At 40.8% G+C, this 15,136-nt stretch overlaps 1 protein-coding gene across 3 annotated transcripts in view; it reads right to left on the reverse strand.

The window, feature by feature from the left end:
* pacs2 (phosphofurin acidic cluster sorting protein 2) overlaps window positions 1–15,136 on the reverse strand; it is a 67,024-nt gene that overhangs the window by 4,984 nt on the left and 46,904 nt on the right. For 2 of the 3 annotated variants that reach the window (XM_063499286.1, XM_063499285.1), the window contains exons 10-24: window positions 13,203–13,293; window positions 12,778–12,837; window positions 12,402–12,526; window positions 12,126–12,258; window positions 11,542–11,646; window positions 11,272–11,378; window positions 11,026–11,180; window positions 9,187–9,297; window positions 8,186–8,294; window positions 7,553–7,585; window positions 4,282–4,324; window positions 2,998–3,040; window positions 2,329–2,464; window positions 1,428–1,648; window positions 449–562 (exon numbers count right to left, since the gene is read on the reverse strand). In XM_063499286.1, coding sequence (XP_063355356.1) covers window positions 449–562; window positions 1,428–1,648; window positions 2,329–2,464; window positions 2,998–3,040; window positions 4,282–4,324; window positions 7,553–7,585; window positions 8,186–8,294; window positions 9,187–9,297; window positions 11,026–11,180; window positions 11,272–11,378; window positions 11,542–11,646; window positions 12,126–12,258; window positions 12,402–12,526; window positions 12,778–12,837; window positions 13,203–13,293 — 1,586 coding nt within the window. The remainder of the gene's footprint in view (window positions 1–448; window positions 563–1,427; window positions 1,649–2,328; window positions 2,465–2,997; window positions 3,041–4,281; window positions 4,325–7,552; window positions 7,586–8,185; window positions 8,295–9,186; window positions 9,298–11,025; window positions 11,181–11,271; window positions 11,379–11,541; window positions 11,647–12,125; window positions 12,259–12,401; window positions 12,527–12,777; window positions 12,838–13,202; window positions 13,294–15,136) is intronic. The other variant, XM_063499287.1, reaches the window with a different exon arrangement.

A 15,136-nucleotide genomic window follows, 5' to 3' on the forward strand; every position in this document is an offset into this window, starting at 1 on the left:
AGGATGTACTGCAGTGTCTGCAAGGTAAACTACTATAATCTCGTCAGTAAATACTGATGCAAAAAATGTGTGCTCACGGCTACGTTATTAAGTTCACCAGGTTGCTGTTAGGTTTGGTTATTTTTTTAACAATTACGTTCAAAGCCTAGAGATGGTTGTGAAAACGTCAGTAGATCGGCAGCTTGTGGAATACTCAGACCAGCTTGTCTAGCACTGACAACCATGACATCTTGTCATCTTGAACATGTCCACATGCCTAAATGCCACCATGTGATTGACCGATTAGATATTGATTAGTACGAAGTGGTCGGTGGGGAACAACTCCTGATCTGATCTTTTATAAATGTGAGTAATTAGTCAAAATAGAAGCAGCTGTGATCTGTCTGAGGATGTCTGGGCGGCTGAGAAAGAAGAGTAAACCGAGCAGGAGGTCTGTGCAGAAAATTACCTCTCAGCATGGTCTGCTGGTGCTTGGCAGTGCAGATGAGGCGGCTGATGCCCTCAATCACTTGACTCTTTGACTCCACCTCCTTGTCTTTGCTCTTTTTTGGCAGGAACATGACTGGTAGAAGGGAACAACAGAGATGCACACTGTGATCTCAGAATCTTTCTGGTCTCTCAGGAGTCGTATGTGAAAACATTTTTGCAAGACTGGATTTAATCATTTTACACTGTTTTCTTAATGACTACTATAGAGTTTATTGACTTTTTCAGGGTTCATTCACAACCAAAGTCTACCCTTAGGGTAGGGGTGTCAAACATGAGGCCTAGGGGCCAGAATTGGCCCAGTGAAGCCTCTAATTCGGCCCACTGGATGGCTCTGGAATGAGTGAAGAAGGGCATAAATTTTGGACTTTTAAATGTATTTTCAACCTGATTAAGACCTCTCCCATGGTTTTTCATATTACACCAAAGTAATTAATCAATAGATAAACAATTAAATTATAGTAAAAAAACCCAAAAAACGTGTTCTATCAACTACAGAAATTCGTTTTCATACAAAGGGACTACAAAAAAGAATATGACATTTTATGTGAATTAACAAAATATTTCTGTTTTATAGTTACAAGGCGGTCTGAACAACGAGCTACTATTTTCTGTGATTTTGCACATTTATTTCTCAGTTTAAGCCCGAGGAGTCATGCTCACAGATCTCTCTTTCTTTACCACAGCAGGTTTTTCTTTTTCATGTAGAAAACCCGAGATTTATGTTTGAAATTGTCCTTCTTCTTTTTTTATACTAAGATATTATGTAGTTAAACGTCTTTATACTGACAGAAAGGCGGAGTTTCACAGGACCGGCCCCCTTACTGTAAGATCAAAGTGGGCTGTTTGCGGCCCACGATGCAAAATTAGTTTGATACCCCTGCCTTTGGGCTTCCCACGACTGCCTCAGCGCACTGTGACAACACAGTCATACAACATACCCTTCTTATTCTTCTCCTTGGTCACCACAGTCATAGACATAGTGGGCTGGGAGCTTGGCTCTGCGCCCCCCAGTGGCAGCCGGCTGACCTGCAGCGAGCGGAAATTGCACTTGAGAGTGTTTTTGGAGGAGGAGTCTCGCTTCTCCACATCTTTCTTCCTTTCTGTCGGAGCCACCCAGTAGTCCACCTGAAGCCCCATGAGCTCCACCTGACCACCAGAGCTGCAGGAAAACAGCAATGTTGATACTGTGAAAAGGTTTTAATTTTAAACTTTATTGCATAAATTACATAAAAACAATATGAGATAATATAGAGAATTGAGCAGTATCGTATAGAAGGAATTCACGCAGTCATTTTCTTTAGGAAAATGTACATAAATACAGCACTATATAAGTACACGAACATGGTATTCATTTTTAAAATAATTAATCTGTCTAGTTTATTCACACTGCTTCTCTCTTTTGATTCTTTGTTAAATAAACAATGACACACTAAAATATTTCTACATTTTAGAAGCTGCAAAAAAACAGATTTTTATATCCTGATATGTGAAACTTCAAACTTTTATAGGAAAGATGTGCTTAAATGAAACAAATGAAAGACAAATATGCAGCTGTGGAATACATGTACAAGTCGTAAAACGTTGCAGATTTTTGTAAAGAATTTGCATCAGTAGCTTTGAATCTGAAAGCTGGGACCCCTCAAAGAGACTGCGTTGCATAAAGCTTCTTGCAATGTGCCAGTTTTGCTCTTAGACTTTGTATAAAGTCTCAGAAGATGAAATATCTTGTGGCTCAAACATTTAATTTTAAACTTCGTGCAGAGACGTTGCTTTGATTTACAAGGACATAAGTAAAAAAGAACTTGATGTAATTTCCCTCCAGGAGGCAGCACATTTTACCTGTAAGCACAAAAGCTGGTGTTGACAGAGGGAGACGAGGGTGGCGTGGGCGATGCCTCTTTGAAAGCGGGTGATACCTGTGGAGGGGTGGAGGACAGCAGCGAGGAGCCCAGAGGCGCTGCATCATCAGAGTCTCCTGAGAAAGGAAAAAGCGAAAAAGAGCCGTGAAAGGAGGCAAGCAGCATCAGGAATAACAATTTCTTGCAATTTCTTTTGAAATATTGTTAGATTGCATCATACCTACAATCAGTAAACTAGCCATCTCTCAATTTAAATGACTTTAGACACAAAAATGTCTTCTTGTTGACTTGCAACATTAACATGAAGCTCTTTCTTTACTATTTATTCAAAATCTCAGCATAACAAAGATCAGAATCAGAATACTTTATTAATCCCGAAAGAAATGAAGATGATATAACATCAGGTTCACAGGATCAATTGATACAGTATAAATCAACAAGTCCTTCTGGGATTGATTATTAATGCCTTGAGAATATATTTACATCTAATAAGCTCATAAGGATCAACAGGAAAATAGATATGGCGATGCTGCTCACTTCATTCAGTAATGTGTCTAATGAAGTCTTATATAAAGGTTTAACATGCAGCCTATGACAAAACATCTCTTTTAATATTCAACAACCACACAGGGGCCAAACAGTGGTTTACCTGATGTTGCAGATGTTTGCTCCACAATGCCAACTTTCACCATCTGAAGAATAGAATGGAAAAGCAAAGGTTTATCACTTTAAGCACCACTTCAAAGTGCCACAAAAACCCACAGATAAACTGAAAAGTGCAGCATTTGCATCAATCAGACATAACACTGTGACTCCCTGGTTAAAATTGTGCTGGTCACTCATTTGCTGCTACAACAGCCCTGAGTACTCGAGGCATGGACTCCAGTAGACCCCTGGAGGTGTGCTGTGGTATCTGTCACCTAGATGTTAGCAACAGATCCCTTACACCTACACTTATTTGTCCTGCACATCACACAGATGCTCACTTGGAATGACATCTGGGGAATCTAGACGTCAAGTCAACACCTTAAACTCGTTTCTGTGCTCCTCAAATCATCCCTGATCAGATTTTCTCTGTGCTGAAAGAGGATGGGAATGCAATTTCCATGAAAGGGGGTGCATCCTCTGCAGCAATGCTAGGTGTGGTACCTGTCCAAGTAACATCCACATGAACGGGAGAAGCCAAGGTTTCCCAGCAAAACATTGCCCAAAGCATCGCATTGCCTTTGCCGGGTTACCTTCTATCCACAGAAAGATGTTCCCCAGGTAAGCGATGCATACACACCCGGTGATGCAAGAGAAACTGTGATTCATTAGACCAGACCTTCCTCCATTGCTCCATTGTGATCATCTTTTGTTATTCACATGGCCATTGTTGGTGCTTTCACCAGTGGACGGGGTCAGCAAGGACACCCTGGCTGGTCAGAAGCTATGCAGCCTCATGCATAACAAAAATGCGATGCAGTGTGTAATCTTTGACACCTTTCAATCAGAACCAGCATCAAGTTTTTCCATAACAGTAGCTCATTTGCGGTCTGTTGGACCACACGGGCCAGCCTTCACTCCTCATGTGCATCAGTGAGCCTTGGCCGCCCATGACCCTGTTGCTGGTTCACCACTGTTCCTTCTTTGGTTTGCTTTTGATAGACACTGACCACTGCAGACCAAGAAAACCCCACAAGAGCTATAGTTTTGGAGACCCAGTCGTCTAGTTATCACAATTTGACCTTTTGTCAAACTCGCACAAATCCTCAAGCTCGTCCATTTTTCCTGCTTCTAACACATCAACTTTTAGGACAAAATGTTCACGCGCTCCCTGATATATCCCACTGACTAACACGTGTCACGATAAAGAGGTAAACGTCACCTGTCAGTGGTCATAATGTTATGCCTGATCAGTGTATTTAGGCAGACAGAGAGAGATAATACTTACCCCAATAAAAGGAATGAATTTCTGACATGAATCCTCATCTGGGCTGTAACGAGTGCAGGTAACAAGAAGGCACAAGGAGAGAAATTAGAGTTTGATCAAAATAAGTAGCCGGCTCTAAAGGGAATACATGCTACAAGCATTTCCTAAACTTGGTTACAAAGAGTACTAAAAAAAATTAAGATTATAATTTGAAGAAATGTAAATCTAAAGTTAGTAACATTGAAATCTAGTCATTAGTAGCTTGTGCATAATGACTTTGGGTGATGCTGATTTCCATTGTTTTACATCTGGAAATAATTGAGTCCTCTCTTGCATAGGGAACTATGCAAAGCTCAGCTGCACATGCTGCTTGGATTTAACCTCCACTAAAACGGGTTCACTTCCTGACGGCAGGCCTCTGATTGGAGCTGGAGAAGCAGAGAGCAAAACATGCAAGCTTTTGGCCGATTTGGCGCCTCGAACAAAGCCATCAAATCACTGCAGCACCAGACTGGATCGACCTAAACAGAGTCATGAGGGCGTTCAGCAAGGCAGCAAGTCCATCAGGGGAACAACTCAATTACAGAGTCATAAAGGAGTAGATGAAAAGGAAGAGCACCAACCTAAGTCCAAAACCTTTTGGCTCCATGCACTACCTGTGAGAGGTAGTGCATTACAACATTTAACAAGCCTTCTACAGTGTGAACTATTTTCCTGGAAATACCCAGAAAAATAGCCGGAATAAAGTTCTACTGTACTGTAGGTCTACGTGTCCTGAATGTAAAGATGTTCAGCGACACGAAAGGTTGTTGCTCTTGCCTTGAAGAAACCTGCCATCGCCCCCCCAGGGAAGAAACAGAGAGACTAAAGAGGAGGGGGAGAGAGAGACAGACAGCCTACAGTAGGTAACAGTTTGTTTTTCCAACACAAACAAATCTCTGCTGTAATCACTTCAGAGCAGCCGGAGAGAGAGAGAGAGAGCCTGATGTCTGCCTGGTATGGATCACGACAGAGTACGTGAGTATTGTTTGAGCCACTTCATCCATTCATTAAATTTAATGTTTGATATCTGAAAGATGCACATGCACATCAACCCATGTAAACAGTTGAAGACAGCTGAATTATGAACATGCACTTTATAGAAGGATTTATACTCCTCTAATTAAAATAAGCTTGTTCCACGTCCAAGAGTGGCACTTCTCAATGATCTCAATAATCTCCAAATATTTTCTTAATAATTCTCACTGAAACAAATTTGCACAATTTCCAGTAACTTATTAAAATTATTTACTGAACATCCAGCAGGGTCGTCTAAAGATTTACCTCAGATTTATGCATGGATATTTACCTACAGGCAAGCGCATAGAAAGAGTGACGCTCTCCACTATAAATGGATATATAGTTGTGCTTATTGAGCTATTCCATTAAATAAAATAAACATAATCAAATCACCTGGACTTCTCCAGGACACAGCCTATTAAAATAATTTAGAAATAAATTATATTCATACAATAAAATGCCTGTTTAGCTATTAAAGCCTTACAGACTCGTGTGTGTAATTTGTGTGTACATGTATAAAAATGTTTGTTATGTTTATTAAACTGGATTCAACCAAACAATGTTGTTGGTGGTTGCAGTTCATAATTATATAAAAGAAGAGTGCATCAACATAACACCCTATTTTTACTGACAGTATCCACATCTCATACATCTTAGTAGATAAATAACAGACAGACATGAATGGCCGGGAAGCATGAAACAGCAGGGAGGGAGAAACAAAAGAGGCTGATTGTAAATGTTTACCTGCCACTTTAACAGCACGATTGTTCCTTGAAAATTACGGCGGCTCAGCGCTGAGAATTAATCGTTCTGTTTCAGCAAACGCCTGCATACATGCAGCACTAAAAGCTCTTCAGCGGATGCTGATAAAATTTAATTATCAAAACATTGGTCCAATCAAAAGGAACCGAATCTGCTTACTGCACATTAAAAGTTCACTAATTAAAATATTAAATCATGGTTATTTAATCCATACCAAAACGTGCCAATTCCTGGTTTGACAGAGGATTATGTGCAGGGTTAATACTGCTGTAACATCCATTTAAATCAGTTTTCGTTAGCTTTTAGCACATTTAGCACAGAGATGGGCTCAGCTCAGTTTACTAATCACCCAATAGTTGTTTCTTTATGAGCAGATAGAAATGATATATAAATCTTCCCCTCTCTATTACTACAAAATTACTTTTGACTGTTGTGTTAAACACTGCACTATGAAGCTATTACTCTCTACCACAACAGCCTTGTTTGCAAAAACAGTGGGCAATTAAAGAATGGAGAAAGTAAACAGCTATTCCAACATCTAACACTAAAATTGGTCAATTAATTAAAGAATTTAGGGTTTTTAAACATCTGATTCCAAAATCAGGGGAAATATCAAGATGCAAGGCTAAAAACCTAATCTTCAGATGGCACTGCATTAAAAACAAACATGCACAGCAGTGGAAATAACCACATGGTGTGAGAAGCAGTTCTGAAGAACCGTTAAACCTCTACATGTTAATAAAATACATGAGGCAGTGCTCATTTGATATATGTACCAGAAAGTCTTTTGGCCTGACCAACCAAAACTTGAATTCCTTTTTTAAATTGACCTCCTTTGGGCCAAACAAGAGGGGGACCCATCTGGCTTTGTACGAGTTCACAGCTCAAACGAGAGCATGCATATTAGTAGAGATGCTATCGCATTAGTGCACCAGACTTAGGGAAATATGCACATGTGTGAAAGCTCCAATGCTGAATGAGATACACATGTTTTTGAACAACCTATGCTGCCAGAAGGGAGAATTGCAACAAAGGAGGATCTGAACTGAGAAATGGGGAAACATTTAACTTTTAAACTTATAGAAAACACACACAGTGGTCACCGTGCTCCTGTTACATATATATTTTACACAACATCCTAACCAATGGGGTTATTTTATTTATTTTAAAATATCTTTATATGCTGATTAATGTAATCAGTGTATAAAGCTCCTTTGCATCCCACTGGCTGATTTCATAAAAACGTCAAAATCAAAACTTTATCTGGTGCAGCTTCAAACATCTCATACTGCTCCTGTGTTGTTGCAGCTTTAGTCTGGAAAGCTTACATTGAAACTTTTGATAATTTAGCCAGCTGTTAAAGCGACAAGATCCAAAAAACAATGAGAGGGTTCAAGGAGAAATGCGTGAACCACAGAGAAAGCGCATGAATCACCAGGCTACATGAGAAACAGACTATCGTTCACAATACCTTACTGCAAAATCAAAATGAAAGCTCTTTTTCCTTCAAAGAAAGAAAACATACAACACAAAGATAAATCATGTTATTCACTCACACAGTGATGGAAACACAGTGATGCTTAGAAGACACACTACCCACCCCCACACAAACAGACAAACCCTGCAACATTAGTGAAACTATTCACTCAGTATTTCTTTCAAAAAGGGGCTGAATGGAAACCAGAAGGTGCACCTCATTTCTGTGGCCTTTAACTTTTCCCTGAGCTAAGCTGGCTGTTTACTACTAGCAAATGTCTAATAATCTACTCTCCGTAGTTAATGTTTGCTTTAAAACCTTCTTGTGCGTGTGAGTAACTTGCACCACAGAAGCATACTTACAGCATATACATAATATATGCAGTGCAGATATTTTTAATTCAATTTGTAATGTTCAGGGAGATTCTAGTAACTTATCACTGTGGATTTCTCTTTAAATAAACATTTGAAAGCTCTGCATTAGAAGCATTTGTTAGAGCAAACATAGACTCAGATTTTTTCACTGTAACACCTAAAACATAGGCTTCCATGCATCTCTGATAACAACTAGATCTAACTTTATTTTGTCATTAAATGAGGGTGAAATCCTGAGAAAAAAACCACGTACCTCTTCTGCTTGTAGGTGAGCATGGCCTCTGCGATAGGGAGCTGATGAGCTCCGTTAGCTCCCACCATATACTGTGTTACCCTGGAAACTACATCTGGGTTCTCCTGGACTGTAAGGGAGACGGTGATTAGCACCTGATTACAGAGTCAGCAACATACAGTATTCACTCACCAGCCATTTTATTAGGTATACTTTACTGCTACCGGTATGGGTCAACTGTTGCCTTCAGAATTACCATAATACTTGTTATAGATTCGACAAGGTGCTGGAAATATTCCTCAGAGATTTTGATATGTGGGCTACACATCCCTAATGAGAAAGTCCACTTCCCCCACATCTCACAGGTGTTTCACTGGACTATGATCCAGTGACTGTGGAAGCCATTTGAGTATAGCAAACTTTCTGTCATGTTCAATAAACTCCTTTGAGATGATCTGAGCGAACGTAGGAGCTTAATTGAGACCACCAGACACGCAGCATTCGTCTGTTGTCCAACTTTGGTGCAAACTGTAGCCTCGGTTTAATGTTCTGAGTTGACAGGAGAAGCATCTGGTGTGCTCTTCTGCTGCTGTAGCCCATCTGCTTCAATGTCTGGGGTGTTGTGCATTTAGAGATGCTCTTCAGTCTTACTGTCCTGGCAGCTCAAAGAAAATCTGCCACTCACCGGATGTTGTTTTTTCTTTTCCCTGACCATTCTCTGTAAAACCCTAGAGATGGTTGCATGGGAAGTAGATGGCATCATCGACCATGACACATTCAAAGTCCCTTAAATCCCCTTTCTCCCTCATTTTGAGTTTCAATTTGAGCTTCAGCAGGTTAATGCCTTATTAGATATTTGTGTTAACAAGCAAATAGGTGTACCTAATAAAGTGGCTAGTGAGCGTGTAACATCATAATCATGTTTCTGGTTAAAATAATCGGATTTCAGTGGCTCTTTAAAAGCTCTTTAAACTTTGAACAAACGAGTGTTATGTTGTTCAAAGAAAAGCGTGACAGCCCACCAACAACTGGAGCCTCTGGTTTGTGAAACAGGTCCCTCCAGGCAGCATCTTGGAACAAACTGTTATATCGATAGTCAATAGTGCCGAGATACTTGGAGACTGGATGTGCACCTAAAGCCAATGGAAGAGAGAGAGTCGTGATTTAAAAAAACAGTGCAGAGCTGCTGCAGTTTGACATCAATATCACCACCGCGTTTCCACTACAACAAGGTTAAAACTAATATTAACAAGCAGCACTGCAATTTACACAAATACAGCACTTTCAAATATTGAAAAATTAGTAGAGCACAAGACCTCTGAAAAAGCTGCTGGTCTGCTTTTCACAAATGTGCGAATATAAAAAAAACACAAACAGAAAATTTGAAATATCCAAACGGCTCATGAAAGTTTTTAGCTTTAGTGGTCAAATCCCACAAAGTTGCTTTTGCTTCCTTACAGTGAGGCCCTGAGTGCATGTCGCTTTCTCATTTCTCTCATTTGTGCCTCCTTGTCTCCTCTGTCCTCAGTCCTCCTGCCTGTGCCTCTGTATGCCATGCTAAAGGACGTTACTGGATCCCAAAATCTATCTGGAGGTCAGAGGTCGGAGGACAGAGGAGGCTTGCCTGAGGAGATATAATTGAGGATGCACACTTATATCCTCTGCAGAAGTATTTTTGCAGCATTTAACAGAGTTGCACACAGCTGGAATATATAAACCAGGGAAGGAGCAGAATAATTTATGTCTATTCATAAAGTGTTTGAGTTATTTATAAATTGGTCAACTATTTGATTTTTATTAGAAGTGGCCTTAAAAATAAAAAAGTCACAAACACAGTTATATCGGGGATACAGCAGGCTTTGAAGCAAGGATGTCTAAAGATTTTGATAAATGCGTGTCGCCTCAGCTCCTCTCTCCTTCTTTCTTCCCTGGTTGAAGGGACTAAGATGTGAGGAAAGGAATCGAGAAGGCACAAACTGAGAAATGAGAAAGGAGCCTTGTATGACTTCCTGTTTAGCAGCTTCACTGCTGATTCTGACTGACTGTGACAGAAAATGCTTCTGGAAAGCAAAACCCAATAAAATAACTCATGTGAGAAATCATATAAAGTAATATTTTTCCAAGTAAGTAGCAGTAGTTTCAGTTTGCTGTCACAAATGAATATATCTTAGAAAAGTGTTTACAGCTTATAGAAGGCAAAGATTTCAGCCGATTCTGCTCCAATCATATGGATATGAAGATAATAAATTACATCATTTTAGTATGTAATGCTTCCAGCGCATAGGTCAGCATGTTGTAATAAAAACATAAAACATCAACGTTTTAGTATAGCCCTTCGAGGGAAGCTGCGCCTTCTGAGTGCTCTTGAAGCAAAGTGGAAGCATTTAGGAACCACAGCAGCTGCAGAGTGCTGAGGTGTACAGTGTGTAAACGTCGCCCAAGCTCTGCTGAATCTCTAACTGCAGAGCTCTAAATCACCTCTGGCATTAACATCAGCACAAAAACTGTGTGCCGGGAGCTTCACAGCATAGCCTCGCAGTTCCTGTCGGTGTAATGTGTAGGTGGCCCAACGCTTCTGTCCATATAGCGTATGTAATGGGGTATGCTCAAAGGTTACATGGATAATCTTGCATAACAGTCTAGCTCCACCTCTAGCACCCAGTCCTCCACCCATGCTAACCATTTGCTTCTGCTGTAAGCGCCACCTGAAGTTTAATGGGCCTCCGTTTGTCCGTGCTCTACCTCTGTACCAACTTTAAAGAAAATCATCAAAGTAGTTTTTGCGTAATCCCACTAAACAAAAACATGACCTCACTGGTGCACCTAACAACAGAAGAGACAAGAGCTACACCATCACAAACCTAGAGGGATGATGAGGAACCTCATGTAGCCAAGCCAGTCAGGAGTTTTGTGGGACAGGTGGTCCACAAAAAGCCTCAGAACTGCACTGAGGTAGTGCTGCGCTCCGGCCACCGCTATCTTTATAGGAACAGGCGTCTGGGAGTTACAGTTGCAGCTAGGGAGAAAAATGAGCAGTGCAGCTCTGGATTACTGCAACATTAATCCACAGTGTGCTTGCTTTCATAAAACATAGGAGGCAGACTTACAATCTCTGTATGCGGGAGACGATGGTGTTGAACGCAGCTTGGATGTCGGCCGTGGTGCAGGTGCAGACCACTGGCAGATGGTGGTTTTGCAGCATGTCTGAAAGATACTGAGAGAGGAGGGACTCCATTATAAGCCAATAATTAATGCTCTGTAAATCTTTAAACACTTAAAAACTACTGGTCAAAGAAAATTAAATTAATTAAATGACCTAAATGAAAATTATATACAAGTAAGTAAGACCTTTATCTTTGAAAAGGCCTGCTGCTTACCTGGCCCTGCCAGTCAGACGTGTTGATGAGGATGATACTATCAGGGAGGTGGTTATCAGATACCAGGATGTGGTTAAGTTGGTCATACACTGTTTTTCTGGGAATCTAGGGAAGTAAAATAGGTAAACCTTAATGTTAGGTTAATGTTAATGTAAGATCTCATACTTTTCTTTTCTGGCACAATCTATTAGACATGTCTATGAATACATTAACGCATGGACACTCATTACAATAAGCACCTCTGTCCTATACATATATGCTGCCAAAACAGTGACTCTCTTGCCTGAATTGAGAACAATCTTCATATTCAATCTTCAATCTCCATAACTGTTTTAACATTCCTGGGCACTGGCTTATGCTTTCTGGCTGAAATTAGGCGGCCTGGTTTTGAGTTCACCCTGCCACCCTTTGTTATGTGTCACATTTTCCCTCCTTTCTTGTCTATTTTTCCCTGCTGTCAAATAAAGGCTAAATGCCAAAAATAAATCTTTAATATTCAGAAAATCTTTCCCACACCTGTGAATACAAGAAAACTCACAGTTTTTGGTTTGTTTTTGGTTTCCCCTGCACTTCTACCCTCCTACCTGTAGGTGGCATCTGGTATCCAGAGACCGCTCATTGTCCAGGCTGTTGGCCCTCTCATTCTGGGGCCTGCTGGGTTGGCGCTCCTTCAGCGACGTGCTCCTGCCTCGCCTCCCTGCCAACTTTGGTTCCTGCCTGAAAGCAAAAAGAGCAAAGGAAGAGAGAGACAAGTTAAACAATTCTTTGCATTCAGACATGAAGAATCATGCGTGCGCATTTACAGCGTTGCCTTTACAGGCTTGAAATAAGTGTGTTATCATTAAATTATGTATATTTACCTGTTGGATGAAATGATAAGAGACTCTGTTTTGGTCATTTTGCCACTCGGTGGGAGTCTCTCTAAAAACGTGTCCATGTTGTCCATCTCCAGCTCTGTGGTCGGGGTCACCGCCTCTGGCTGCTCCTGAGGGGAAACAAAAGCAGAGAAAAACAGGAACAGTGTTTATGAGCTAAGAGCTGGCAGATGTGTTTGTGCATTCTTGCTCTTCAACACTTTTTCACATCTTAAATGCCTTAAAGATTGTCTTTGGATTACAGGTTTTATTGACAGTCTTACAGAGAACACAGGAGATCTTCTTTAGCCTTTCTTAGATATAATAAAAATACAATATTGAGTCAGTGCATCAATCTAAAAAAGCTTAGGTTCACACTCACAAAAGGGATGTTATCAGACACGCCGTCATCCCCGGTGCACTTGGTTTTATCTGGGTCAACCTGGAATGAGGTTGTGGGAAGAATAATAAACATCACCTGGATTTGATGGACTCTGGGAAACTTTAATTTCAGAGAAAGTAAAGCATTGTCTGACTCGACATATCATCATGAATTGTTAGTTCAACTGAAGCCCTACAGCTTTGCAAACAGGCAACCAGAGGGATAAACCTGAAGGCTGAAGGAAAAACCTGAGCCAGAGAAGCCATCAGAGCAGCTCACCTGCCTCCAGCTGTTCACTCACATGTTATTTAACTTATTTGTTTAAGTGAAGGAGGAGATTTGAAATCAATTAATGTGGAAGATAAGCAGAAACTACTTGAGGCCATTTGGTGTTTCACAATGTGTTCGTGTGTCGGGGGTCTCACCGGGCTGGGAGGCTCCCTGTGGCTCCGAGTGCTGTGGATGCTGCCAATCTCAGTCTGAGAGCTCGAGAGGGAGAGACCCTCAAAATATGGCCTGAAACAGAAGAAAAATACATTTGTTTCACGTCATGTAAATATACCTGCTGAGGTTTATTGACTTGGCAGTCTCCTCTGAGTGAGAGGGTAAGTACACGGCCAGTTTGTCTTAAGACCAGAAATGAGTTCAGTCTGTCAAGCATCCATTCCTAAGAAAGAGAAACAGGGAGAAACGGCTGATCTATGCCAAATTACACAAGAACTGGACTGAAAATCAATCTTATGGAGTGAGGAATCCAAATCTGAAAGTTTGAGTTGTGCAAACTCTGTTTTGACTTGCACATCCTTCAGTGGGAGACTGCGGCACCCACGGTGTGGGACGGAGAGATTTCGCAGGTCTTTCCTCCCCACTGCTGTCAGACTCCACAACAAAGACTTTAACTGATCAACACACACATCCACAAATGTGCAATAACACAAATGTGCAATAATCTTTCTGGCACCGTTGTATTTTTCACTCTGTTGTATATAGCATTTGTATTCTATTTTTATCCTATTGTATATTTTATTCTACTGTATATAGTATTCTATTTTTATTCTATTCTGTACAGTTGTGTACTGTATTTATTCTTATTTTATTTTATTCTAATTGTCCTTCATAACTTTTGCACTGTCCACTTCCACTGTGACAAAACAAATTTCCCACGTGTGGGACTAATAAAGATTATCTTATCTTATCTTATCTTATATTATATTTCCAAATAAGTTTGCACGTGTCCCAATAAACTCTGCGCCTGTTTCCCAATTTCTTAGCCAAACATAAAGACATGAGTCTTTTGGGCCATTTTATAAATCGTTCTTAAACATTTTCACTATTCAGAATATTTTCGGAAAAATATGGACCAACTGTAACAAATTAAAAAGAATTTCTGCCAACGTTACATTAGAGCAGGTAAAATGGACGCAGCTGCTGTGAACTGGTTTGCCGACTTACACAGAGAAGCCAGATTTGACTGATACACCAAGTAATCCGCAGATTCACACCTTGTCAGTCACAAAGAGGCCACATCCTAAAGCGTCCACCTCCTTTGTTGTCTATTTTAAGGAATATGTGAGGGAATATCTTGCAAACGGGAAAACTATTTACAAAATAAACATTGTGCTGTATTAACAAAGAGCTGAAACTTGTAAAGGTACGGTGGCTCTGAGAGGCCAAGCAGACTGCAACTTAAGAAAACTCCAGGGAAGTGTTTCTGGGGAGACAATAACCCGACGGACCAGTTGCAGGAACCCAAAACATAGTAGGTGTGTTTTATCACGATTCCTATAATACTGGTGACGGATTTTTAGGCTAATAGTTAGGCTAACACACTTACCTCTCATCTTTTCTTTCCTCACTTTCCTTATTGTCTCTTGCTCTTGGCGAAGGCGGTCGCACTTTTTTTTCCTCCTCCTCTCCTCTCCCTTAGCTTCCCTGCTTAGCCTCTTGTGTCCTTGTCTAGTCTCGTGTTTTTTGTATTACTTTTCCCTGGAACACTCTCTCACAGTCTGTTCTCTAAAACCTAAAAGAGGAATTATGGATTTGATCAACTGGTCTCTGAATGCAATTGACACCCCTTCAACGAGAAGTCTGGGCTCGGGTGAGCCTGAGTGCTGAAGATATCTACCTATTCGGAACCATGATAACGGGGTTCTTGCTGATCGGAGCTGGCTTGGCCCTGGCTTATCGAAGAATTAAGGAAGCGGAACCGGCTGTTCAAACCCCCACAAGGCTGCCCGCTGGGATTGAAACGATGGGACGAGGCGTGAGTTTCTCGAAATGGGTCATTGAGCGCAGCACGGATGAGATCTTGGAGAACCGCACGGCTGCCGTGAATACTCAGAACAAGACCTCTGAGTGC

The sequence above is a fragment of the Pelmatolapia mariae genome, linkage group LG16_19, assembly GCF_036321145.2.
Source record: "Pelmatolapia mariae isolate MD_Pm_ZW linkage group LG16_19, Pm_UMD_F_2, whole genome shotgun sequence".
NCBI classification, from domain to species: domain Eukaryota; kingdom Metazoa; phylum Chordata; class Actinopteri; order Cichliformes; family Cichlidae; genus Pelmatolapia; species Pelmatolapia mariae.